The 27507-nt window shown below is 43.9% G+C and overlaps 1 protein-coding gene across 9 annotated transcripts in view; it reads left to right on the top strand.

The window, feature by feature from the left end:
* The window catches only part of HUWE1 (HECT, UBA and WWE domain containing E3 ubiquitin protein ligase 1), a 129775-nt gene that overhangs the window by 83330 nt on the left and 18938 nt on the right, over positions 1-27507 (top strand). For 7 of the 9 annotated variants that reach the window (XM_042451569.1, XM_042451567.1, XM_042451568.1 and 4 more), the window contains 23 exons: positions 247-392; positions 8816-8882; positions 9837-10051; positions 10284-10495; positions 11089-11271; positions 13600-13772; positions 14023-14171; positions 14591-14666; positions 15528-15626; positions 15913-16046; positions 16400-16571; positions 16896-17124; positions 17234-17412; positions 17975-18064; positions 18268-18419; positions 21227-21272; positions 22084-22368; positions 22991-23249; positions 23337-23470; positions 23557-23777; positions 24310-24598; positions 24705-24807; positions 25605-26145. In XM_042451569.1, the coding sequence (XP_042307503.1) occupies positions 247-392; positions 8816-8882; positions 9837-10051; positions 10284-10495; positions 11089-11271; positions 13600-13772; positions 14023-14171; positions 14591-14666; positions 15528-15626; positions 15913-16046; positions 16400-16571; positions 16896-17124; positions 17234-17412; positions 17975-18064; positions 18268-18419; positions 21227-21272; positions 22084-22368; positions 22991-23249; positions 23337-23470; positions 23557-23777; positions 24310-24598; positions 24705-24807; positions 25605-26145 (4154 nt within the window). The remainder of the gene's footprint in view (positions 1-246; positions 393-8815; positions 8883-9836; positions 10052-10283; positions 10496-11088; positions 11272-13599; positions 13773-14022; positions 14172-14590; positions 14667-15527; positions 15627-15912; positions 16047-16399; positions 16572-16895; positions 17125-17233; positions 17413-17974; positions 18065-18267; positions 18420-21226; positions 21273-22083; positions 22369-22990; positions 23250-23336; positions 23471-23556; positions 23778-24309; positions 24599-24704; positions 24808-25604; positions 26146-27507) is intronic. The other 2 variants (XM_042451570.1, XM_042451571.1) reach the window with 2 other exon arrangements.

Genomic DNA, 27507 nt, shown 5'->3' with positions numbered 1-27507 from the left:
CTGTGCATATAGAGTTTGTAATCTTCCTGGAGACTCCCTTTAGACCTTCCTCCTCGAGAAAATGTGAATTGAATACAGTTAGAACAAAAACTCCGTATTAACTGTGCCCCTTCACCATTTTTGTTTCTACAAGGAAAACAGCACAACATTGTCCTGGACATCTTAACAATTTGAATTTGTCATACACAACAGCTGTCCCTGAAATGATATTGCTAACAGTTATCATACTTTCATTTTCTTTTCTAGTGGACAAGTCTGAGCCCAAGGCAAACACTACTAACCAGGAGGTGAGCCAGATCCTTCAAGATGTGGGAGATGATGTGTACCAGCAGTACCGCTCTTTGACACGTCAGGGCAGTGACTTTGACTCTCAGACAGGCTTTGGCATCAATGTGAGTATTTTTGGACTGTTCATGTAACCACCACCTTAAATAATTCTATTGTCTCTGGAGTTTTAAAGTCAGCAGCAGCAGCAGCAGCAGCAGCAGCTTGAGCCTGGTGGTGTGGTGGTTAAATGCCTGTACTGCAGCCACTCACTCACAAACCATAAGGTTGTGAGTTCAATACCAGCCAAGGCTCAAGCTCGACTCAGGCTTGCATCCTTCTGAGGTGGCTAAAGTGAGTACCCAGCTTGTTGGGGTCAATTAGCTTACAGTTTTAAACTACTTAGAGACTGCCTAGGTCAGTGGTTCCCAACCTTCCTAATGCCGCGACCCTTTAATACAGTTCTTCATTTTGTGGTGACCCAAAATCATGAAATTATTTTTGTTGCTACTTCATAATTGTAATTAAATAGATGTTTGCCAATGGTCTTGGGTGACCCCCATGAAAGGGTCATTCGACCCCCAAAGGGGTCCCGACCCATAGGTTGGGGATCACTGGCCAAGGTGAAATGAAGAAGTATATAAATGAAGCTGCTTTTGCTATCATAATCATCACCACCACCATCATTATTATTATTATTCTGTTTATCTAGATAAGTGAAAGTGTATTGTCAAAAGCTAAAAGCCGTCACAATATAAAACATCCAATCAGTAAATACAAAAACTGTATAAAAAGATCAAGGCACAAAAACCACACAAAAAAAACCATAGTAAAATTAATAAGAGAAGCCCATCAACGAGAAACAATAATACGCCATTAATGATAAAATAATAGAAACATAAAACTAGAAAAGTTCTAGTCGTCATTCCCATTGAGAAAACTGATTCTAATCTTGCTTGCAGCTAAACCAAATTTTGCTACCATAGAAGTAATAAATACATCATTGCCAGCCAGAAGAACACAAATCTGCTGAAAACAAGATCTGTCGGAAAGGGAATGTAAAATACATTCAAGAAACCTTTGTCTAGAGGAGATATATAAAGAGGACAGTGTAAAAGATAATGTTCGATATTCTCCACTTCCCCACTTTTGCAGATACATAATCTTAGATGGACAGGAGTGTTATTATATCTGCCCGTCAAATAGGCAGAAGGCATACATTGGTACCTTAGAGCTAGCTGTAAATGCTTTTCTAGTAGGGGGCCAGAGTAAGATTAATAAAGTAATGCTGTAACCCAAACGATGTCTTTTATAGTTTATATCCCGCCTTTCTCCCAGTACAGGGACTCCATGCGGCTAACAAATTTAAAACAGTCTAAGTTAAAACAGTATAAAATATTAAAAATACAAAGTTTAAAAAACAATTAAACAATTCAAAGAATTAAAAACATTACATTATTAAAATGTAAGAATTCAAAACTCTTTAAAACAAAACAGCACCCATATCAATATATAAAGGCCTGGTGGCATAAAAACATTTTTCTTCTTCGTGGTCGGGTACTTCTAGAATCACTAGGCAAAACTTCAATTAAAACTTTTTGGCCGTAGCTCCGCCCACCCTTATAAAACCCCTAGCGTTCCTGCTCTTTCCCCAGTTCCTTTCATTTGCTGTGACAGCAGCTTTGAAGGAACTTTGCTTGGAATCGCTTACCTCCCTTAATGGCTTAAAATTTGATTTTGACCTCTCTTTGGATTTGACTACTCTTTTGGATTTGGACTTCGTGATAAACTCAAATTGATAGAGACAGACTGTCTGACTTCATTTTTGCTTCACGGTTTGAGAGACAAGAGGTGCAACAAATGTGGCAGTAAGATTTCTGGACAAGACCCGCACGCTACATGCCGTCTCTGCCTGAGCGAGGATCACAGTGTACAATCCTGTGCCCTCTGCAAATCCATGACCCCTCAGACCCGTAAGAACTGGGACTCATGGCTCAAAGCGGCCCTGTATGAGCAGGCCTTACGCCCTGCCTCTGCTCCCCCGGCTCAGGTTTCTGTAACCTCCCCAAGGTCAGACCCAGAAAGGTCTCAGACCAGAAAGAGATCTGAAGAGGCACAGAAGGACTGTGCTGCCAGAGTTCAGATGACTCCAAAACCAAGAAGGCCTCAAAACGGCATCATTCCGATGACAAGACCATCCTCTTAGAAGGTGCGTCACAGACCTTCTTATACCAAGGTTTCGGGCTCACTGCCTAAAACTCCAGTAGCGGCCCTCAGTACTGATGTGGATCAAGTCCATGTGGACAGGCCAATGACTACTCTAACTCGAAAGACTTCGACTGAATCGCTCCGGTTCGTCCATGTCAACCTCGAATCCGAGTCAGAGGGCGAGATTCTATTCCAGAAGAGCCCTCCCTCCAGTCCATCTGCCTTGGTCCAGGCCTCAGAGGGAGAGAAGAATGCTGGACCTGATCCCCTCCCCTCTCACCATTCCCTTTTCCTTTTGTGCCGTGTCTTTTAGATTGTAAACATGAGGGCAGGGAACCATCTATTATCCCCTCTGTTGTAAGCTGCCCGGATTCCCACGTAATTGGGCGGCATATACATCAATGTATTATTATTATTATTATTATTATTATTATTATTATTATTATTATTATTATCTTCACAACCCATTCTGTTCCAATGCACTGCTTTGCCTCAACTTCAATCTTGACTCTGGCCTTGCTGAATTGACTCTTCAGGACCTCCCACACTATCCTCCTGATCCTTTTCTTCAGGATAATTTGAACCTTATTTATGATAGTTAGACTGAGTGCTATTTTATATTGGTTGATGCCGAGGTATTCTGTCGTTTGATGCGCCGAGGGTCATGCTCCCCAAGGCACCCTGCACCTACTACTGTTACCATCCAACACAGGTGCTTTGAGATCGTCACCTCCCCAGGCCTCTCCAAAGTGGGCATCTTTTTAAAGAGAAGCCTTTACCGTTCACTCCTCAGGGATCTCCTAGGTCTCTACCATCAATACGTTCATCCTTGGTGGATTCGAATCTGGAGGCACCTCCTTCTCAGTTGTTGGTCATACATGACCCAGCCTCTCCTACTGATGATATTAAATTCTTTGCTGAACAGGTAGTAAGGATGGTAAATGCTTTGGAGATTGAAGTCACGCATGTAGATGATGTTGCATTGGACTCGATTGAGCATCGGGTTCATGGCAAGGTACTGACACCAGTTTCCATCGCATTCCTATCCTCTTTGGAATGAATTGCCAAGCATTCTTGGGACACCTCCACCACCATTCCTTCAACCTCCAAGAAAATTGAGAATCTCTACTGGATCTCTCTTTCATCTTCATCTTGGTTGTTCGAGCATCCAAAGCCAAACTCCACCATAGTAGAGTGATCTCAATTAGCTTTCACTCCCAAGATGACCACAACACTGATGAGCAGAGAAAGCAAACCGGTCGCTGGTTTGGCCAAGAAGTTCTATGTGGCCTCGGTACTTGACTTTAAGGTCGCGAACTACTTGGCTTGTATGGGGACAGCATCTGATGGAGCATATGTTGCTTCTGTTGGATGATCTTGTTGAGGACAAATGATCTTTGGCATTAGCACTTCAGGTTGAAGCCCTTGTCATTGAAGGCCAGCAAATTACTTCTTCCAGACATTCCGCAGATTGTGCTGCAAAGATTGTGTCGGGATTAATTGCCTTGAGGAGACATGCTTGGCTTAGAACATCAGACCTCAGTCCGCATGCTTGAGCCGCAATAGAGGACTTGCCTTTCAATAATAATAATAATAATAATAATAATAATAATAATAATAATAATAGGTTTTATTTATATACCGCCCAATCACTGGGAATCCGAGCGGTTTACAACAGAGGGAATAATAGACAGTTCCCTGCCCACAGGCTTACAATCTAAAAGACACGACACAAAAGAAGAAGGGAATGGTGAGGGGGGGGGGAGGGAATCAGGTCCAGCATTCTTCTCTCCCTCTGAGGCCTGGACCAAGGCAGATGGACCGGAGGGAGGGCTCTTCTTCTTAAGGCTAGCCCCTGATGGTACTGGGCCAGCCTTCTCTCTCCCTCAGAGGCCGAACGATGACAGTTAGGGAGGGGCCTCTTTCTTCAGGCCAGCCCCTGATGGTACTGGGCCAGCCTTCTCTCTCCCTCAGAGGCCGAAAGATGACAGTTAGGGAGGGAGGAGCCTCTTTCTTCAGGCCAGCCCCTGATGGTACTGGGCCAGCCTTCAATTTATTTATATTTATTAGTATATAAATTTATTTATATACCACCTTTCCAAAAAGATCAAAGCGGTTAACAAAATTACATAAAAACATATAATACATAAATGATTTATATAAGCAAATAAAATACCTAAGCAGTACATAACATATACAAACTAAAATTCCTTCCCTCATCCCTTAACTAAAATACAACCATCATTAAACAGTAAGCAAAATTACATAAACAATTACATAAAATACATAAATGATTTGCATAAGCAAATAAATAAAATACCTGAACAAAACATAATATATACAACTAAAATTCCATCCCTCATCCCTTAACTAAAATATAATCATCATTAAACATTAAACACTAAGAATTAAAATAAAAAAACTAGAGGTGCTTTCCTCTGATTTTGGACTCTTTTACAAAGAGACAGATGAGAAGATGAATTACAAATACAGGATGAAGCTGGCTGCCAAAAAACATGGTATGTCAACCTCCTCCTTCCAGTCTCCTCTACATCAGCCGTATGGGGGCAGTGTCCATGGTATCTTCAGCAGCAGAGGCAGTACCATTATCAACAGCAGGAGTGTCACTGCCAACCCCATGATCAACTTCAACAGTGCTATCCCTCACAGTTGCATTCTTCCTCTGGTTGCCGGCAACCAGTCAGCCTCGGTACTGACAGGGCTACCAGAAGAAGGATGTGGACCAGAGCAAGAGGAGGCTCTGAAGTGATGCTGCACACTTTGTTTCCACCCGCTTCAGGATACACTCTGGCCCTTTCTGTACACCTGAACCATGACATAGTCTATAGGGGCTATGCTCTCAATTTCGAAGAGCTCCTGAACACCGGGGCTGTCATTTCTACCCCCCCCCCTTCAGACACCTTACTCGACAAAGTGCACACTTTATTAAGGAAGGGCATGATCGAACCCATGGATCCCATGCGGGTGCATCGGTGCCTCTTCTCCGGATACTTTACTGTCCCCAAGACCGATGGAGACCTCCAGCCTATCTTCGACCTCCACCTCCTGAACTCTTATCTCGTTTACCACCACCTCCACATGGTAACCCTTTTACCTCTGTTACAGAAAGATCTCTGGTTTGCAACGCTCAATATCAAACACACATATTTCCCTGTGGTGATTCAACAAGGCCACAGAGGATTCCTTGCCTTCACCATAGGAACCTAGATGTTCCATTACGGGGTGCTTCCCTTTGGCCTTGCTACAGCACCAAGAGTCTTCACCAAGTGCATGGCTCCCATCATGGCTTACCTTTATCAACAGGGAATAATGGTCTTCCCCTATCTTGATAACTAGCTCTTTGCTGCCACATCCCGAGAAATCCTGCAGAGAACCATCAAGTTTGCCTTGTCTCTTTTGGACTTTCTAGGGCTCATGATCAACATTGAGAAGTCCAATCTGGCCTCTACCAGGCAGATCAGGTTCATCGGGACCTGTCCAGGAAAGCAGCCAAACAGAGAAGCTGATAACACTGAGGCAGGCAAATGCAAACAATACACAGGTTTGCAGCAGCAAAGAAACAGATCTATAAGCACAGTATTAGTCCAGTGTCCAATAGAGCAAAACCAAAAGCCAGTCCAAAGTCCAGGGTTCCAGAGAGCAGTTCAGCGAGTCCATTCCAGGGTCAAGAGTTCTAGGTCAATCCGAGTTCTAGGAATCAAGGGGTCTGGCAACAAAGTCTGAGGGAGTCAGAGAGAAGCTTTTGCCAAGGAAAACAGATAGACTGACGGAGAGGCTCAGCGTCTCACAGATGGTTATATTAGGCCATCTTATCACAGCTGTTTGGTGATTAGTGAGTGCTTCTCATACAACCTCCGGCAACGCCGGAGGCATGCCCTTTTTGTCCTCCTTTGGCTGAAGGTAGGTAGCAGCTCATCCTGCTCCTCTATGTCTCCCAGGCCTGGACACTCGTGCTGGAGGAAGGCTGGGGTGCTGAGTCACAGGCTCTGCTGAAGCTGGCAAAGCAGAGCTAGGGAGTGGTTCAGCCGACTCTGCTGGAGCTGGTAGAGCAGAACTAGGGCCTGGCAGGGCAGAGCTGGGGCCGTGGCTCCACCACAGGTTCCAACTGCACCTGAGGGACCAACTCATCCTCCTCCTCCAAGACCTCAGCCTGACTGCCCGTGACAGGACCATCCTTAATTCCGACAAGTCCATTGCCTACCTACCATCAGACAGATTTCAAATTCTCTCCAGAGCTGTTCGAAACTGTCTATATCACAGACGAATCAGAGCTCACTCCATTCAGGTGGCATTAGGACACATGGCATCGACAACTTTTGTCATTCCATGGATGAAGCTCCGGTTCCAGCCTCTTTAAGCCTGGTCTCTCTCAGTCTTTAACTCCATAGAGGACTCCCCAAACAAATGGCTCACAGTACCGAGGCCCGTGGCCCAGTCTTTCCACTGGTGGCTCAATCCCAAAAATATATGCATCGAGATGCCCATTCTGCCACCTCAACCTCAGGTCACCCTAACCACAGATGCTTCCATGCTGACAGCTGGTGGGCAAATACATCCAACCTTATGGTCAAGGACAAGTGTACCTCATTGGAGAGGTCCATTCACATCAATGCACTCAAGATGCTCGCTGTAGAAAAGGCTCTTCGGGCCTTCAATCCATCCTCCTAACCAAGATAGTCCTTCTCTTGACAGACAGTACTACTGTTATGTATAGTGCGCCTGCACCATGTGCGGATGCATTTTACCCAGCTTCCAGTGTATGCGGAAGCTGCTTGGGGAGGGAAATAATGGCTCGCAGACTTTTTAATAATAATAATAATATAATAATAAGCATTTATTTCTATACCGCTTTTCCGGTGATCAAAGCGGTGTACAATAAAAGTATCAATACATTTGTCTGCTACTCGGAATCCAAAAGCTGTAACTGTTCAGATTCTCTAAGTGAGTGGCAAGTACCATCCATCTTTGTTATGAACTCTCAGGGAAAACGCCTCCTGCTCGGATTCGAGCCCATTCCACCAGGGCAGTAGTTACATCCTCTGCTTTTTTGACTGGGATGCCTCTGGAGGAGGTTTGTAAGGCTGCTTTCTGGTCCCAGCCAATCACTTTCATTAAACATTACAGGCTGGGTGGGACACAGCCTTTGGGAGGGCAGTGTTACTTTCTGGGTTGGACTGAGTCTATTGCATTGCTTGTGTTTTATGCTCTTAAAACCAAAACAAATGACAATGACAAATGCACTTCTAAAGTTTAAAAGTTTATTGTTTAAACAAATGCAACTTGTATGAACTTTATTACTGGTGTCATGACACTCCCTCCTCCACTGACTGAAGCTTGTCAGTCTAACCCATTTGTGTGATTCCCAGAGTCCACGAAGGAGGACAGGCTGCCTATCTGTAACTGTATTCCTTTGAGTGGTCATCTGTGAATTCACACAAACCCCACCCATCCTTCCCTCAGTCGTGTCCTTCTCACTTAATTCCTTTCTGTTACTGCTATGCAACATACTTTATGGAACTGGGGAAAGAACAGGAACACTTGAAGTATTATAAGGGTGAACAGAGCTACCGCCAAAAAGTTGTAAATTAAGTTCTGCCCAGTGATTCCAGAAGTTTCCGAAGTTTACTGCTCAGGCGCAGAATAACTCATTTGTGTGAATTCGCATATGACCGCTCAAAAAAATACAGCTACAGGTAAGCAACCTGTCCTTATCTACTTTCGAAAAGAAACCAAAGATAGAACCATCCTGGCCTCTCTAGGGAGAGAGTTCCAGAGCTTGGGAGCAGTCACTGAAAAGGCCCTCTCTCTTGTTCCCACCAAACACACCTGAGAGGGTGGTACAACAGAGAGAAGGGCTTCTCGGGATGATCTCAGCGCCCTAGATATGGTCCTTCAAATAACCTGGGCCCAAGCCGTCCATATAGGACTTTATAGACCAAAACCAGCACTTTGAATTGTGCCCAGAAATGGACTGGCAGTCACTGGAGCTGTTGCAACAAGGGAGTCCACTGGAATCTTAGTAAGACCTTAATTCATCAGGTAATTTCTTTGAATAATCCATTTGCATTTCTTATAATAGAGATTTCAATGACCTGAACATGTGGACTATCAAAGGCACCATTCAAATGTTGACTTCTCTGAACTCTTCTGTCCTGGCACCTTTGTATATTTGCATGATGCCTCTTATAGCAGTGAAAGATGTGGTCTCTCATATAAGAAACTTAGTAAGAGTCCACTTTTGCAGTCCTTTCCTCCCTATATTACATGCATTTCAGGCTGCTAGCCCTAAACTTATTATTACGTTCTATTTCTTCCTCTCTAGGCTCAAGTCTTTGCTGCTGATAGTGCAGCTACTGAGACTCCCCAGTCTGGGACTCCACAAGGAGATGGTAAGTGCCTTATTTTATTTGTCGTTTGACACAAGGTCAAGTTGAAGCACTGGGACTAATGCATTTCCGCTAAATCTCTTATAAATATCTGTGTACAGTGGTACCCTGGGATACGAAATCATCGCGTTACGAAATTTCCGGGATACGAAAAAATTAGATAGGAAAAAACTGTTCCGGGTTACGTTTTTTTTTTTCCGGCTTACGAAAATTTTTTTTTTTTGGTGCTTTTCGGCGCTTTTTCGCACGAAATCGCGGCTTCCAGCGCTAGCGGCTATGGCTTTTTCGGGTTGCGAAATCTTTCGGGTTACGAACGGCGCCGCGGAATGAATTAAATTCGTAACCCGGGGTACCACTGTATTTGTAAGTACTAGTTTTATTTATACCAATCTCCTAATGATATCTTTTTACTCCATTTCAAGGTGGCCCTGTTCCCCTTCAGCAGCTATTTTCCTTTCTGGTTAAAATAATAAAAATAGAAACCCTCATTCTTAGTTTATAAACTCCCTATTCCCAAACTGGACTCTTGAGCCTTGAAGTCTCCACCATTTGGGAGCAAGAGACTTGTGTAGGAAATAGATGCTCTTTTGTACTTTTTGTCCCTATCTTTATGTTAATGTTTCCAAGTTGTAAAAGGGAATAAAAGTTGGACTCAGAACAATTCAGAGTCTCACTTTGTACCATTCAAAGTGAATCTGTTTCTGCAGAAGTAAACTCTTTCCTTCAGCTTGCTCACATTGCTTCTGCTAATTGGAACTTAGCTGGACAATGAATCTCATTCTTGTGACACCTTTACATGCAAAGTTAGGGTTCTTTTAACCATTTCCCTAGCATTTAATAGTGATAATATAATAGGGTTCTACCCTTTCTACTTGACTGGTCCTGTCTGTTCTGAGATTTGATGTGATGAGTTAGTAGTGTTTCTTATGGTTGATCCTTTTTTGTTTGTCCAATAAGCTTCCACTCCTGAAGAATCCAGAGAAAGTAAGAAAGATAAGGAGGGTGACAAAGCAGCTGAAGAAAACAAGCAGAAGGCCAAGGGAAGCAAGCCACTCATGCCCACTTCCACCATCTTGCGACTGCTTGCTGAGCTTGTACGTTCATATGTTGGCATTGCCACCTTAATTGCCAACTATAACTACACTGTGGGTCAATCTGAGCTCATCAAAGAGGTGAGAAGCTTCAGAAAGAACTGTCTAACTATTGCTAAGGATCTATGATCTGGGTGGGAGGAGGGTAGATTCAAGGTAGAACCTTTAAGGCCAGTGTTCCTAGTTACCGTATGTTCGGTAGACAGATGAAATAATAAGTTTGAAGAGATTGCTGGTGATAGTTCTGAAGAAGAAAGAAGACTGGACATTATGAAGTTGCTTTTTCTAATGATCTTTTACTCTGTCCTTTCAGGATTGTAGCGTGTTGGCCTTTGTTCTGGACCATCTGCTACCTCATACCCAGAATGCAGAAGACAAAGACACACCAGCCCTAGCTCGGCTTTTTCTAGCCAGTTTGGCTGCAGCGGGTAGTGGCACAGATGCACAGGTGGCTCTGGTGAATGAGGTGAAGGCAGCCTTGGGCCGGGCACTGGCTATGGCAGAGAGCACTGAAAAACATGCCAGGTGTGAGATTTGTGGGGGGATTTGTGTACTTAAAAAGTTGGAATATCATTATTATTATTTATTATTAAATACAGTACAATTAAAAACATAGAAAACAGTACATTAAAAAGGAATTAAATATTGTGAAGTTGAAGGCTTTCATGGCCAGCATCCATAGTTTTTTTTGTGGTGTTTATGGGCTATGTGGCCATGTTCTAGAAGAGTTTATTCCTTACGTTTTGCCGGCATCTGTGGCTGGCATCTTCAGAAGATCTTCTCTAAAGATGCCAGCCACAGATGCTGGCGAAATGTCATGAATAAACTCTTCTAGAACATGGCCACATAGCCCAAAAAAACCTACAAAAACCTATGAATTAAATATTATTTAAAGAAAGCTCTAGTGCTGTGTTTGAGTTCTTGGAGCCTTGTGATTTAGGCACCTCAAATACAGACACAGAACCACCTACTCCAAAATACATGGTTGGAAGCTGTGTTAGGAAGAGCAAGCATTTCCAAACATTTAGGGTATTATCCTTACCATGATAATAGCTCTTGTTAAATCCAGAAAGGTCACATTGATGCTCTTTTGACAAGAATGCCCTGTCTGACTCTAGGCTTCAGGCAGTCATGTGCATCATCAGCACCATTATGGAATCGTGCCCATCCACCTCCAGCTTCTATAGCAGTGCCACAGCCAAGACACAGCATAATGGCATGAACAACATCATCCGCCTTTTCCTGAAGAAGGGACTAGTCAATGACTTGGCTAGAGTGCCTCACAGCCTTGATCTATCCAGGTACCTAGCTTTATTCACTGATAAGATTGGTGGGCAGTGGACTGTTTCAGGACTATGAATGGTATGAATTAGGTAATGGAGGGCAGTGCTGCTTGGGCTATCTGGTGTGGGGGGCCAGCAATTGTTTTTTCCTCATGGTATGACAGGGCCTGGTACCATATTTTTGCCCATTGGCTAGAACTGTTTCTGTTTTTTATCTGGACGTTTGCCTTGGGCCAGCAGCTGGACTGCCACCACTTTAACAGTGGCAGTGAAGGGCACTTCCTTTTAAGCCACCTGTATGGGAGAATGGTGGGGTTATTCTCTGCCACTGGAAAGGGATCCATCCAGAAATGTGTTAACACATTCAACGCATGTGTTAGCCACTCATATGTTGAAGGTGTTAGCCACCCAGACAAGGCAGATCATGAGATTTATGTCTTTTTCACTGGATCCCTAGTTCCTCCATGCCATTCCTTTACCTTGCCTTTGCTCAAAACAGGTCATATCAAGCTCCTCTGCTCTTTTCCGCCTAAGTTTTCTTGATATATTTCCTTATTTATTCTCATTTATTTGGTTGCTACCTTAAGAAAGGAGCCGAGGCTTGCCATTTTCTCTGCTTTCTTCCCCACCCCCACCCCCCATCTCTGATAAACTGCATTCTTAACCCCCCTCCCCTTTAATCTTTAGATAGTATGAGGAAAATCTCCCCCTTCAAGTCCTGAAATGAATCCCCAAAGGTCCGAAACAAGTCTCTGTCTCCAAGGATGTTGAAGGATTCTTAACTGCCTCCAGGAGGCTTATCTCTCCTTTTGAAGCTGCTAACTTCTCTAGAGCTGCCTACACTCATGAAGGGACAGAGTTGATGATGTTGAGGGCAAGCTCTTGTCAATCTCTCACCATCAAGGCTTCCTCCTCTAGAGCTGCCTCTGCTGGGGTTATAGAGAGAAGTGTCGACAGCAAGCTTCTTTGAGAGGAACTGGATCTCAGTTCATCTTCTGATCCTTGAGTGTCTGAAGGGGCTGAGATCTCAGTGGCAGCACAAGATACTGTTTTAAGCATTGATCTGAGGTGGAGGAAAGAGAGGACATGTCCCACATAGAGTCTATTTCGGCCACCCAACCTAGCAACTGCACCATTCATTCTGTCTACTCGGACAAGGGATTCTTTTGGCACTAAAACAAAACATACTAGTCAGCTTTTAAAGCAGTGTATGCCTCTGGTTAGTGGTAGCCATTTGACCGCCCAGATTTGGACATTTTAATTGGCAAAATGGCTTGTTCTCATATTTGCCAATACAGTTGCCTATATCAATCTGTATGATTGATCAAAATGAATGGCTTCAAAGGATTTTTTATTTGATCACTGACAGGATTGTTACTTCCAGCCTGGTGGCACTCCTCCTGCCAAGAGGGTTCATTCCTCACATTCCAGGCCTGCCTTTCTCGCTCTCCATCTATTAAACTTAATACAGCTTAAATAACATTCACTTTCTTTACTGCAGCATCACACTTGGCTCATGTTCAACTTAGAATCAACAATAAACCCAAGGTCCTTTTCACATATACTTCTGCTGAGCAATATATCCCCCATCCTACAACTGTTTATTTGGCTTTTGTATGGAGGATATAGGGATCCAGTGAAAAAGACTACATTTAAATCTTGTGATCCCTTCCCTTGGTGGCAGAAGAGGTTAATCCATTCCTGGATGTTTCCTTTTCCTTGGCAACCTTCATGGGAAGTTCCTAGTGTACTTGTACACTAGACCAACACCATATTTGTGCCCTTTAGATACCATTGTTTGTTTCTTTCCTGGAAACTTTCTCTGGCTTGACAGTCAGTGACTCATGGACCAGCAGCAGTCCAAGATAACACCACATTGAATAGCACAGGTGACAAGATAAGGCATGGTTTTTGTCCCAAATTTCCACTTGGTACAAATGTACTCCCTATTGTAAAAGGAGACAAAAAGGTAGGTACATTTCCACCATGCTTAGGCCATAAAGATGAAATGCCCTCCCTCCATTCTGACTGCTACTGTCCTACCTGCAGAGGGAGATAATAAGAGGCAGTGTCTGCTGGACTTCCCTTTGTGTATTAGATTGTAAGTATGAGGACAGAACTGTTTTGTTGTTCTTTTACTTGTAAAGCACCATGTACAGTGATGGCACTTCATAAATTAATGATAACAACCACCACGGGGCTAATTACCAGAACATCTTCCCATCTTTCTGAAAGGTTTACTTACCCATATTGAAGCTAAGTTTACTCTGTAATAAAGTCCTGACTTTGTTATTAGGATTGTTGGATACAGTCAAGGAATCATTTGTGTTTATGTTTTCCCCAAAGTCCTAACATGGCCAACACAGTGAATGCAGCCTTGAAACCTCTGGAGACTTTGTCACGCATTGTGAATCAGCCTAGCAGCCTCTTTGGTAGCAAGAGTGCTTCAAACAAGAGTAAGGCAGAACAGGATGCTCAGGGAGCAACACGAGATGCCAGTAGTGGTCAACAGGATGCAGGTATTATGTGACCTACATTACTTCCATGTCTTATAACCTCATGGGCTTTGCAGCCTTCATCTCTTTACCATTTTTGAAATGTCTTGCCTGTGTTCATTTTCTCCACATCTACTTCTCATTCACATCCCTGATCTAGGTATCTTTATACCTCCCATTATATATGTCTCCCTTGACCTGTCCTCCAGTTAAGCCAAGTTAAGAATAACCTAAGAAAGGCATCCTGAGCGCTTGACCTTCTTGTTACTTGCAGGAGAGAGGGGAGAAGCAGAGGCTCCTGAGGAAGATCATGATGTTGCCCAAGCAGAAGTTGCTGATGGCGACATAATGGATGGTGAAGCAGAGAGTGATGCTGTTGTGATTGCTGGGCAGCCAGAGGTGCTGAGCACACAAGAGATGCAGGTATAGATGGAGTCTTGATGGGACAATGTTGGTGTTGGGCATGGGATTTGGACACAGGCTTGGAAGCCAGGACTAAAAAAGGCATTGTAGCTGGAGTCACAGTTATTCCTATATGTGTTGCTTCAAATCATATTTTGGGATTGTATGCAGAGGACAGAGTTGGATAAAGACTTGTTGATAATCTGGACTTTTTTCTTAAATGACTGGGTAAAATCCAGGCAGTTGCATTTAGCTCTTTCACAACTTTGCAGGGTCTTTGAATGTTTTATTCAAGTTGAGATACATGGGGGTGGAATGATTATAAGATTGCTGAAATGTTAATGGAATTTGAGTTTGTAGAAGTCATTTAGAATCTTGGAATTAATTTGGGGGGATTAAGGAGATAGATTTTTTTGATGTGTCCCTCTTAACCTTTCTAGGTGGAAAATGAGCTGGAGGACCTGATAGATGAGTTACTGGAGCAGGACGGTGGCTCAGGCAACAGCACTATTATAGGTGAATGCCAACCTGACTTCTTTCCTCAGGGGTCTGCCCTTCAGGACTTCTAGGTTCAGTGCCTTTTCACCCTGTGTGTGACCTCTTGAAGAAAATGTTAATTCCTTGTCCAGAATGCTGCTTTGCATGAACTAGTAATTTCCCCAGAAAAATAATCTGTTGTCTTTCTTGCACATGCACACATCATGACAGCTCTTGTTTCTCACACAGCATGTGTCCTGGGCTGAAGATAGCTTATATCAGTGCTGTGTGTTCTCCATTTGGGAGAGATCTGTTCTTATAACTCAGGGGAGCTGGCATGTTCCCGTAGTCCTAGCAAATATAGCCAGTGGTGAGGATGCTGGGAGTTGCTGTCCCAACAACATCTGGATAGCTGCTTGATCCTTGCTTTTGCTGTAATTCTTGGGTGGGGTAGGAAGAAATTTATTGTGGGATAAATGGTTCATCCTCAGTAACTTCGTCACTGTCTGTAATGTTGTTACCATTATATTTACATCAGGTCCATAAGGGTTGTTACAGATGGCCACTTTTTTTGTTATATCCTTTTAAGTCAACTCCAGCTTATGGTGGCCCTTTCACAGGGCTTTCTTGGCAAGATTTATTCAGAGGAGATTTGTACCATTATCTTCTTCTTGGGCAGAGAAAGGGTGATTTGCCCAGGGCCATCCAGTGGACTTGCATGGCTGAGTGGGGATTTGAACCCTAGTGTTTTTCATTCCTTGTCCAACAGACTACTGCATCACACTTGCTCAAAGTGGCCACTACTGTCAGATTTATGGACAGCCCAAAAGTTCCTATAAAGGAAAGGGTTGTGTTCTCATAAATTTTCTGCATCTTGTATACTACCTTTGTGTCCTTCAGTGGGCCGAAGTGGAGAGGATGAGTCTCAGGAGGATGTTCTGATGGATGAGGCACCGTCCAATCTGAGCCAGGCTTCCACACTACAGGCCAACAGGGAAGGTGAGCCATTGCCTAAGATATTACATGGAGTCAGTAGAAGTGCCTGTAGTAAAAATTAAAGTGGGGGAGCAGTCAGAGCAGATGAAGGGAACTTTAGCTTGATGTCAAAGGTGGCTGTAGTCTTGAGCTCCCCTAGGAGCTTGTGGTGTCTGAGACCTGGCTCTATAAAGCTTTTCCTATCTGGCAAGACGTATTTTAGAAATCTTGCCAGGAAGATCAATAGAAAGATCTTCTCTAGACAAACAGGAATCATTTTCCTTTACTTGTGCTCTCCAATCTGCTTTAGATTCTATGAATATACTGGATCCTGAGGATGAAGAAGAACACACCCAGGAGGAAGACAGCAGTGGCAGCAATGAAGATGAAGATGACAGTCAAGATGAAGAGGAAGAAGAAGAAGAGGAAGATGAAGATGATCAGGTAAAAGCATTAGAATAAAAGGCACTAGAAAAGTCTCCTGACATCTGCATTCCTGTCTTAATACAGGGATTCCTAAGGCAAATTTGTGCAAAATAATAGGGGAGAATGTCTCAGAGTGGGGGGCTGGAAGTCAGTAGTGGGAGGCAGTGTTAATGCAACCTGAGAACTACAGTAACAAGGTTATCCATCTGGTTGGAATAAGAGCTTTGTCTAAACACCAGAATTTTGTTTTGAATCCTTGGCTATTGATAGGGACATTAATTAAAGGGAGAAAGGGGGGAAAGTGAACTTGGGAGCCTCAATTTTATCCAGTTTTTGCTTATCTGTGGGTTTGGTGCTAAATATCTTTCCAGGATGATGAAGAAGGTGAGGAGGGTGAAGAGGAAGAAGATGACGATGATGGCTCTGAGATGGAGTTAGATGAAGACTATCCTGATATGAATGCCTCCCCACTGGTGCGTTTTGAACGCTTTGACCGTGAAGATGACCTCATCATAGAGTTTGACAACATGTTCTCCAGTGCCAGTAAGAACTCTGACATTTAGAAGCCATAGGACATGGGTGTTACCGTAATGGGTATTCCTTGGGGGGGCGGGGGCAGGAAGCCAGGATGTGTATGGACTAGAAAGTTTTGATTTTTCCATCACCCTTGGAAAGAAATAGCATTCTTGTTTTTTCAAGCCATCTGTGGGTAAATCTTAGCCCCAAAGCATTGCTCTATGATCCAGAAGCTTTTTGATAACAGCTTCACTGAGCCTGGATTAGACTAGTTTTCTTTTAACAGGAAAGTTCTTTGTATGTCTCAGAATTCCATCTTGGCCTGCTAACTTCTCCTGATTTTCTTCCTAGCGGATATTCCGCCATCGCCTGGCAATATTCCTGCCACTCACCCACTCATGGTACGTCATGCAGACCATAGCTCCTTGACCTTGGGTAGTGGTTCCTCAACCACACGCTTGGCGCAAGGCATTGGCCGAAGCCAGAGGACACTACGGCAATTGACAGCTAACACTGGCCATACCATCCATGTGCATTATCCTGGGACCCGGCAGCCCAACCCACCACTCATCCTACAGAGGTGAGACTCGGGAAGGGAAGAGCAGAGCATCATCATTATTTTCAAAAGCTATTGCTCCTACATGTAAAGGAGATCCTACTGCAGATTCCAACTTTTGTGTTACCCTTAGGTTGCTGGGCCCTTCTGCAGCTGCTGACATCCTTCAGCTAAGCAGCAGCCTCCCTCTGCAGAGCCGAGGTCGAGCTCGCCTCCTAGTAGGCAATGATGATGTGCACATAATTGCCCGTTCAGATGATGAGTTGCTGGATGACTTCTTCCATGATCAGAGCACAGCTACCAGCCAGGCAGGCAAGTCCTCATGAACCAATTGCTTAAGCATTCTGCACATTGAAGGTGCTAGCTTGGTCTTGATTAGTGGCCGGAATAAAATCACAGGGACTAATATGGCCAGAAATCTTTTCCTCCCCATGATAGAAAATTTGCATCTTAGCAATCTAATACTTGTTATTTATTTATTGACTTGTTAACTCATACATAACAGAAAAGGTTTTTAAAATTCATGCAAAATATGCAATTATATAGCAGCTTACTTCTTTTGAAGACTGTGTTAAACTATAGTTATGTGTTAAATCTTTTAACACTAAATAAAGCAGTGCTATACTACAAATCCATGTTTATTGTATTATTGTGGATTAATTTTGTTTTATATGATTGTGTACCGCTGTAAAAACAATATGTAACTGGTGAAGTTGGGATAAGATGCTTTCAGCTGAAGATCGAGTACAGAGAAGTCAAAATGAATATGCAAGAATTGGACCAAGGCATATAGCATGTCTTAGTGATGAGGACGGGGGTTGAGTTGTTGTATGAGGTTGTTCAATGATGTCACCCCTTCTTCTCTTCTCCTTAGGAACCCTGTCAAGTATCCCCACTGCTTTGACACGATGGACAGAAGAATGTAAAGTGCTAGATGCAGAAAGCATGCATGACTGTGTTTCAGGTGAATGAGTGAACAGCTTTCCTTCCTTTAGGCCATTCTAAATACATTCTGTATTTTAATTGCATACTGTATGCTGCTTTGATCACCATGGAAAAGCGGGATAGAAATATATTATTATTATTATTATTATTATTATTATTATTATTATTATTCTGTCCTTTGATTGTCCAGGCTAAATTTGGCTTCTTTGTTTCCTCATCCAGTGGTCAAGGTTCCCATCATCAACCACTTGGAGGCACTGAGGGATGAGGAGCTTGAAGAGCGCAGGGAGAAAAGACGCAAGCAGCTGGCTGAGGAGGAGGCCAAAGTGACAGATAAAGCCAAGGATTTAGAAGACAAGGAGCAAAATGCCCAGGTTGGAAGGCCAACTTGATCATCTGTGGGCCTTCTAAAATTTCCTAAAGTAGCACAGTTAAATGGGGATGTGGTGGTTTAGTGGTTAAGACACCAATTCTGACGATCAGAAGATCGGAAGGTTCACAGTTTGAAGCCTGAGTGCTGCATGTTGGGGTGAGCTCCTGTCACTAACCCCAGTTTCTGCTAACCTAGCAGTTCAAAATCATATAAATGCAAGTAGATAATTAGGTATCACTTCAGTGGGAAGGTAACAGCGTTTGGTGCAGTCATGCTGGCCATATGACCACCAGAGTGGTCCTCAGACAACAGTGGCTCTTTAGCTTGGTAACTGAGTTGAACATTGCTCCCTACAGTCAGTTACGACTAGATATTCATGTCAAGGGACTGTCTCTACCCTTAGCATAGGTAAACTTGCAAGGATGGTTCCCTAAGTCTTGCATTTGGTGAAAGGAGACTGAATCTACAAAAGCTTATCTTCCTTTCTCAGTCTCAAAGGTGTTACAAGATCTCTTGCATACCATATCATCATCTATATCCAGCCTTTTCCCCAATAATGGAACTCAAGGCAGCTTGTGTCTGTGCCTTCAAGTCACCAATCAACTTCATGGTTACCCCATTAATTTTGTAGGGTTTTTTTAGGCAAGGAAGATGCAAAGGTGGCTTTGCCAGTTCCTTTCTCTTAAATACAACACCTGATTGCCAGTCTCTCATCCATGTACTAACCAGCAGTGCCAGTTACTAACCAGCAGTGGTGTCACTAGGGGGCTGTGAACTGCACCAGGTGACACCTTAGAGGGGTGACACCTGGTTCAGTCCTCCTCCTCCTGCTTGTGGGGGGGGGGGGTTCAGTGCTGCTGCCAATGACTGCCCCTTCTCTGCTGCCCTAGTTCTCCGCGGAGGGAACAAAGCAGCAGAGAAAAAAGGAGCACTTGCACCTTTTTCTCCCATCTTCCCCAGTGCCTTGGCTGGCTTGTGTGAGCTTGCCAAGGTGTGGGGAGGAGGGGGAGCATGCATGCTTGTCCCCCAACCTTCCTCAGCACATTGGCTGGCTTGTGTGAGCTAGCCAAGTCATGGGAAGGAGTTAGAGCATGCATGCTCACCTGCCATTTTTGCTTTCCTCAGTGTCTTGAGTGGCTTGCACGAACTACGAAAGGCATGGGAAAGGGGGGAGCATGCATGTGTGCCTGCCTCTCCCACTTGGTTGGTTTGTGGTGGCCTCTCTGGGTGGTGATGGGGGTAGAGCAATCCACTGCTGCCCCCCAGTACCTGCACCAGGTGACACCAAGACTAGGAACATCACTGCTAACCAGGGCTGCCATTGCTTAACTTCCATGATCAGATGGGATCAGATGCCTTTAGGTATTTAAGTTGTCCAAAGAAGCTTACAACATGTTAAAAGCAATACAGATTAAAACTACAAAAGTATCAATAATAAGTATAAATACAAAACTTACTTAAAAGACAATTTATAAAGTCAAAATTCATTAAAATAGTGTATGCAAACCACGAAACCTCACTGCATTAAAAGGCCCATCCCAGTCAGTTTCTGAAAGCCTGGTAGCATAAGAATGTTTTGATTTGCCAGCAATAGGAGAGCAATGAGGTGACCATCCTGGCCTCCTTGGGGAGGGAAGTCCAAAGTCTGATGGTAGCCATAGGGAAGGCCATCTCCCTTATTCTCACCAAACAAGGCTGAGAAGGTGGTGGGACAGAGCCAAGGGCCTCTTTTGAAGATTTTAGAACTTTAATGGGCTCATAAAGGGAGATACGGTACTTCAGATAGCCTGGATCCAAGCTGTATAGAGTTTTATAAGTCATCTCTAGCACTTTTGAATTATACCTGATATGGGCGAGCACCCAGGAGAGCTTTTGCAACAAGGGTGTACTCTATACTCAACCCCAGTTAACAGTCTGGCTGCATCTTTCTGGACTGACTAAAGCAGCAGTTCTCAACCTGTGGGTCGTGACCCCTTTGGGGGTTGAATGACCCTTTCACAGGGGTCACCCAAGACCATCGGAAAACAGTAGCAAAATAGGTCCTCAACAAAGGTGACCAAATCTGTCTTCATCTCATGCCAAGTCTGAAGCTAGTTTGAAATAGATCTAGATAATGTTTTTCTAGGAAAATGTCAGGATGGGCTTGTGGACTTAATTTTTCAGGAGTTAATACCCTTATCATAATTAAGATGTCCTGAACTTTACAGACAACCTTCTTATTGTGGAGGGTTTTTTCCTTCAATACACAGCAATTTAGAATGCCATTTTTTGTGATTAATAACTTTACAAAAATAAAAACCCTCCCTATCTATAGAGCTATTTCCTTTCTTAACTTGTTATGTCATGGGGGATAGAATACTCTGTTCTTTTTTGTGTTCTTCACATGTGGGTTGCTTTGCATCTTGTTGAGCTGATTGGAACTTTGTAGAGCTAAAGTGTAGGATTTGGGGCAGTAATTCCTCCCACTCAGTGCACGTCTCTAGAGGTGATTCACTACACAGGTTCAGTTTTCTTCAGATTTTTGGGCAGATCCAGCCAGTGAAGGAACAGAAAACTTGTCCCTCCACATCTTCCCTAGCAGTATTTATGCCTGGACATTAACTTTATGTCAGGTATTCAGATAGACATATTTCACAAAACATTGCTATAAGCAGGTGGGATGGCTACAGCAAAAGGGAATGTGCTGGAGGGGAAGAGGAACCTCAAAATTTGTACTTCCCCATCCTAGAAGGAACACGTGATATATCTTGTTGAATCTGGTGAATCTTGGGTCACTCTGATTTTTGTTTCTTCCCTTTGCCTCTGCAGGGACCAGTACCACAGGCAAATAGTTCTACTGAGCAGAACCTTCCAGGTAACATACTGCTTGTTGGCTATCTGTATGTTATCTTATTTCCCCAGCATAGCTTGAAACAGATGCTGTTCCTGGGCCCCCTGGGATGAGGTAGTAGATTGTATAGTTTTAGGGTCATACCCGGTTTGGAGATAACTATACAATCTACTGTCTTTCCTATGAGGACTCCCAATTCATCACGCCAACACTGGCTGCTTTGAAGAAGAGGAAAGAAGCCACTTGTGAGACTACGCCTAGCTCTGGAATGAAAGACCATGGGTCAAAGAAGTGACTAGGGGATCAAAAACTCTTGAGCCAAAATACCATGCAAGAATTCCTTAGCTCCATCCCTAACTGTAGAAAATAATGCTAGATTTACAGTGTGAAGGTCCTTGTAAGATTTACCATGATTCCTTGCTGCTTGTTATGGCATTGGGAAGAGATGGTTGCCACCTGGGATTTTCGTCTCAGATTTATATGAAATAGGCAATGGAGCTATGGGAGGATTGCCAAGAAGTCCCTGGGTGTAGTTCTGAGTAGGTACCAAAATTGTATACCATTTGCTTCTGTTGGGGTGAGGTAGTAAGTTGTATTGTTGTGGGGTAGGGATTTGTGCCCCAAATCAGAGGTAACTATACAACTTACTACTTTCCCCAACTGGGGTGATATAACCAAGTTTGTGATGCATTTTCTTTATACATATCTTGGGGGGATGTAGATCTTCTTTGCTGCAAGGGTGAAGCCAAGGCCCTGCTTGACCCCCTTCTGTTGCTCAGAAGGCCTGGATTTTAAGTCAGCATCCCTCCCCTCCCCTCCCTCTCTTGGCTCCCAGATGGTGCCGCCCATCCTGACAGCTATCCTGTGATCTCAACTGCTGCCGAAGACAACTCACCTGGCCCCAGGCAGACTCTGGTCACATTGGAGAGCCCCCAACAGCAGCAGCAGCAGCAACAGGCGACAGGGGCAAGCGAGCTCCCTTCGGAGCTGGTGGGGCAGTCCAGTGCTCAGTCTTCTGGCCAGCTGCTGATGCCAGTGGAGCAGGAGGACTCGGGCCCTGGGAGGCCAAGCACAGATGCTGAGGCCACACAGATGGAGCTTTCACCTGCCCCCACCATCAGTAAGTGGCCTCAGGCTTCACCCTGCAGCAGATGCTTCCCCACATCTAGCTGTCTCTCACTACTTGGATTTCCTGTTCTTTTCCAAACTTTCAGGAGAGGCCAGCAATGTTTTTTAGATGTACATATTTTATGTTAATTTAAACATGAAAGATGAATTATTGGTAAGCTCCCACATTTCTACAGTAACGTACTTGTAGCTTTCAAAAATAGTTCAGACCTTTTCTGGATGGTTCGTATTCTGAGCCATTAACTTAAGAATTGCTTAGGAATTAAGAAAAACTTAAGAATTATCTTGTTGGGTTAGGGCTGTTTTATACAACAGCACTTTGTACTGGCAGGTATACTCTAATCATAGGAAGCTGCCTTGTTCACTTGGAGTGAGAAGCCATTTAGTGCAATGCTTTCAGCCTGCTTGAAAAATTGCTTCAGGTTTTTGGGCAGTGTTTGTTTGTTTGTTTGTTTTACAGTTTCTTTGTCCATTCAAGGAGGGGAGGGTGAGGTGATTTTCTTTTAAAGAAAGTATTCTAGAGATTGGCTTCTGTCTTTACTGTGTTTGTGTTGATCCTGTGTGGGGAAAAAATAGGTTCCTTCACTCTGAGTTCTTTTTCCTTGTTCCATCAGCTTCACTCTCTCCTGAGAGGGCTGAAGACTCTGATGCCTTAACCGCAGTCAGCAGCCAACTAGAGGGGTCCCCCATGGATACCAGCAGCCTGGCCTCTTGCAACCTTGAGGAGAGTGTTGCAGAGAGTGGTGGGGCTAGCAGCGGGGAGCAGACAGGTGCAGGCACTGTCGTGGCAACAGCTGATGTGGCCCAGCAAGGGTCCAGTGCCCCAGCCATTAGAGAGGCCCAGCCTGATGCTGGCCAACAAGTGGATGATGGGTAAGGATTGGAAGTCAGATATAATGAGCAGGCCTATCCCTTGTTATGGTTTCACAGGTAGTAATACTGTCACTTACTACTCCCCAGCTCTCCACCTGCCTCATCCTCTGAGAGCTCCTCCACAAGGGATTCAGCTGTGGCCATTTCTGGGGCTGACTCCCGGGGCATACTGGAAGAACCACTTCCCTCTACCAGCAGTGAAGAGGAGGACCCCTTGGCAGGTAAATGCTAGAGAGCCTAATAAAATGGTCAGAATATTTTGAAAGTCTGGAAAGACTGCAACTGTACCTAATGTTTCTTTTCATAGGGATAAATCTCCCTGAAGGTGTTGACCCATCTTTTTTGGCTGCTTTGCCTGATGATATTCGGCGGGAGGTGTTGCAGAACCAGTTGGGTATCCGGCCTCCTGCTCGTGTTGCACCTCCTACCACTGCTGCGACCCCAGCACCACCTGTGGTGGGCAACCCCAGTGTGACAGAAGTCAGCCCTGAATTCTTGGCTGCACTGCCCCCAGCTATCCAGGAGGAGGTAGGGTTGCACTTTTAAAGGTTAAGGGATGAGCACCATTGCATTGTGACAATTGAAGGGATTGCATTAATGTACAACCCTGCAGTGCTCTAAAAGAAGATCTGAACCTAAATATTTTGTCATCAGTACTTATCTAGCTTCTTTGAAACTTCCAAGGAAGAGATTCCACCATCATTCTGTTGTGTGATAGAGTGTGAAAATGTTTATGGCTAGGTAGCCATCTGGTGTGTTTCTTTCAGTCTTCCTATGTGGAAACATTAGATTTAGTCTTGGGAGTATAAATCTTGTTTATATTAATTTACATAAGGCTCAGGCTGAAGTAGTCATTGGAGAATTGTTTCTTAGGTACAACACTATGTCTGTATTTGTGCCAGCATCTAGGCCTGTTTTGGTTTCACTGCTTAATTCTGAGTAAAAGGCTTGATGACACTTTACTGCTCCCATAGGCTACTAGACTTCTTGGATCTTATACTTATGGCCTTGTTGTGTCTAATGAAGCTGCTGTCTATAACTTTTTTCCTTGCTCTTTCAGGTGCTGGCTCAGCAGCGAGCAGAACAGCAGCGTCGCGAGCTGGCACAGAGCACAAGCTCAGACACACCCATGGACCCAGTGACTTTTATTCAAACATTGCCATCCGACCTGCGACGCAGTGTACTAGAAGACATGGAGGACAGTGTATTGGCAGTCATGCCTCCTGATATTGCTGCTGAGGCACAGGCTCTGCGGAGGGAACAGGAAGCCCGTCAGCGGCAGCTCATGCATGAGCGTCTCTTTGGCCACTCCAGTACCTCTGCCTTGTCAGCCATTTTGCGAAGCCCAGGTAAAGGAAGGCCTTATTCTTTTGCTATCCTACTGTTTCTTGATTCTAGATTTCTTGACTCCTGGTTTAATTTTTTTTTTTGTTTTTTGTTTTTCCCCCCACTCAGCCTTCACAAGCCGACTGAGTGGAAACAGAGGTGTCCAGTATACGCGCTTGGCAGTACAAAGAGGAGGTACCTTCCAGATGGGTGGTAGCAGCAGCCACAGCAGGTATCAAGCATTCATGGAAAAATATATCACATCATTTGCAAAGAGCAAGCTGAGGCTCAGAATTGCTAATGGAAAAAAATGTTCTAGTTTTAAGTTGAAATACTTAAGAAGTGAAAATCAGGTTTCTTCTTCATGGTCTCTGTGAATCACACAATTGGGTTATCCTGTGCCTGCACAGTGTATCTTGGGAAACTACTAGAGCTATTTATAATCCTTCTGTGGGTCTTTTACTTCTTGGCCACTGAAAAGGGTGCTGTTTTCTCCCTGTTTACTGTGTATGCTGAAAACATGGGATAACGGGGATCAGTTAAAGGAGCAGTGCTGCCAGCATCAAGGCCAAGCAGAGGCAACAAGGTGTGTTCCAGCTGGTTCCCTCTGTTGACCTGGCAGCAGTGGAGTATTTAGATCACTGTCTGGCTAGCAAGTTAAGGAGAAATCATGGACAAGCAGAATCATCCAGGCCATCATCCTAAGTACAGTTGGCTCTTGCCATCTGTAGATGGTGCCCTATTCATCTCAATGGTGATGTGTGCACATGGCTACACCGCCGTTGAGACCAACTGGACTTGAGGTCCCACATTTTTTTGTTATCTACGGGGGGGGGGGGGGGGGGGGGAATGAAACCTTCACAGATACAAAGGGCCAGCTGTAATGGCATGGTCAAATATGGCTGCTCATAGAGGTAGATGTGTTACTGCTTCCAGTAAGGTGTTCCTTGTTGATATCATAAATAAATTTGCTCCACCTTTTGAGTACTGTGTAGGCTCTGTCTTGATATTCCTGTTATTGCTTCCTAGACCTTCAGGCAGCAACGTAGACAGTCTGCTGCGTCTCCGTGGGCGCCTTCTGTTGGACCATGAGGCCTTGTCCTGCTTGCTGGTGCTTCTCTTTGTGGATGAGCCAAAACTGAACACAAGCCGGCTGCATCGGGTGCTGCGGAACCTGTGCTACCATGCACAGACACGCAGTTGGGTGATTCGGAGCCTTCTATCCATCCTGCAGCGCAGTAGCGAGAGTGAACTGTGTGTTGAGACTCCTAAGGGAGCTGCTGCACCAGATGACAAAGGCAAAAGAGTAGCCAAGGCATGTGCCCCAGACAGCCGGCCACTTGACCTTTTGCACAAGATGGAATCCAAAAGCTCAGGACAGCTTTCTTGGCTCTCTGTGTCTATGGATGCTGCTCTTGGTTGCAGAACCAACATCTTCCAGATCCAACGAGCAGGAGGACGTAAGCACACGGAGAAGCACGCTGCCGCCGGTTCCACTGTTCATATACACCCACAGGCTGCTCCTGTGGTCTGCCGCCACGTACTTGACACACTCATCCAACTTGCCAAGGTGAAAATGAGGATTATCTGGGGTGGCACTTTTTACATTATGGGTAACAAGCTATATTTCTTCATTCTCTGAGCCTGTGAGAGAGGAGGTATTCACACAACCTAGGGTTTCTTCCTGATGCCACCCAAAGGCAAGCAGGAAACATATAATGATTTCTGTGAAAGGCCTGAAGGATTAGATCTGTTTATCTTGGAGAAGGAGTTGGGGTGTTTTGATATTTAACTTGGTAAAATTCAAAGATATAGCTGTGTTAGTCTGTAGAATCATCATGCAGAGAGTTCTTGTAGCACCTTTGAGACTAACTCCACTAAATGCATCTGAGGAAGTAGAGTTTAGTCTTCGAAAGCTCATGCTGCCAACCTCTTTCTTTCAGTTAGTCTCAAAAGTGCTAGAAGATCTCTACATACTGACATTTAACTTCGTTGTTGTTATTATTGTTATTATTATATTCATTTATGACTTAACTTTCAGAAATGAGACTCAAGGCAGCTAACAACATAATTTAAAATAATACAGATTAAATCTGTACAACATCTTCAATAAGAGTATAATTTAAAAAAAACATAATTGATAAAAAATTAAAAACATTCAGATTCATTTAAAAAGCATGTTAACTTTAAAAACAGCACTGCATAGCATTGAAAAGATGTTGGAAAGAAGAGAAACAGCTCATTCCACTGAAAAATGAAATAATTAAAATTAAAGTGATGTATAGGTTAAATATTAGGGAGAACTTTCAGTCTAATACCAAGTGAGCAATAAAAGTACCTGTATGTACACACACGTGTACTTGCTATTAATTTATTAGATTTAAATCCTTGTCCATCAAATTGATCAAGGCAATGATCACTAACTATGGCACAAAATGAATAAATGCAAAATAATATCAAAATATGAACAGAATGGTTTGAAAAGTCAAAAGAACAGAGTTTTTATATATTTTAGCATTTCTGGACTGCTTTTCCACCCTAGGGCCTGTTAAGCCACTGACAAAGTTAAAAAGCAGAATTAGATCTTTTTCTACTGCAGTTGCTGCCACCTATCAAGGGCAGTGGCTAATCTTCAACTGTGTAGTCTTCAGGAAAAATTTGGGGTACTATTGATAGGATATCCTGTACTAGCAAACATCTACTGGGAAATGGGTAATTTAGTTGCCAGCTTGGTTCCAGTTATTATGTGCTAGTACAGTGTGTCCGCATCATATGCCGCTTTTAGCATATGCTGAAAGCCACACCGGAAGAAGCCTTGGCACGCCCCGGAAGGGGTAATGGCACGTGTGCCGCACCACAGGCAGGAGCCCCATTATTTTTAATGGGGCTCGAGCATACACCTCGATCCAGTACAGGGACAGTCAGGATACAA

This window comes from Sceloporus undulatus, chromosome 2 (genome assembly GCF_019175285.1).
Source record: "Sceloporus undulatus isolate JIND9_A2432 ecotype Alabama chromosome 2, SceUnd_v1.1, whole genome shotgun sequence".
Lineage (NCBI taxonomy): Eukaryota > Metazoa > Chordata > Lepidosauria > Squamata > Phrynosomatidae > Sceloporus > Sceloporus undulatus.
The sequence above is the reverse complement of the archived record's forward strand: the minus strand, read 5'-3'. Positions and strand labels throughout refer to the sequence as shown.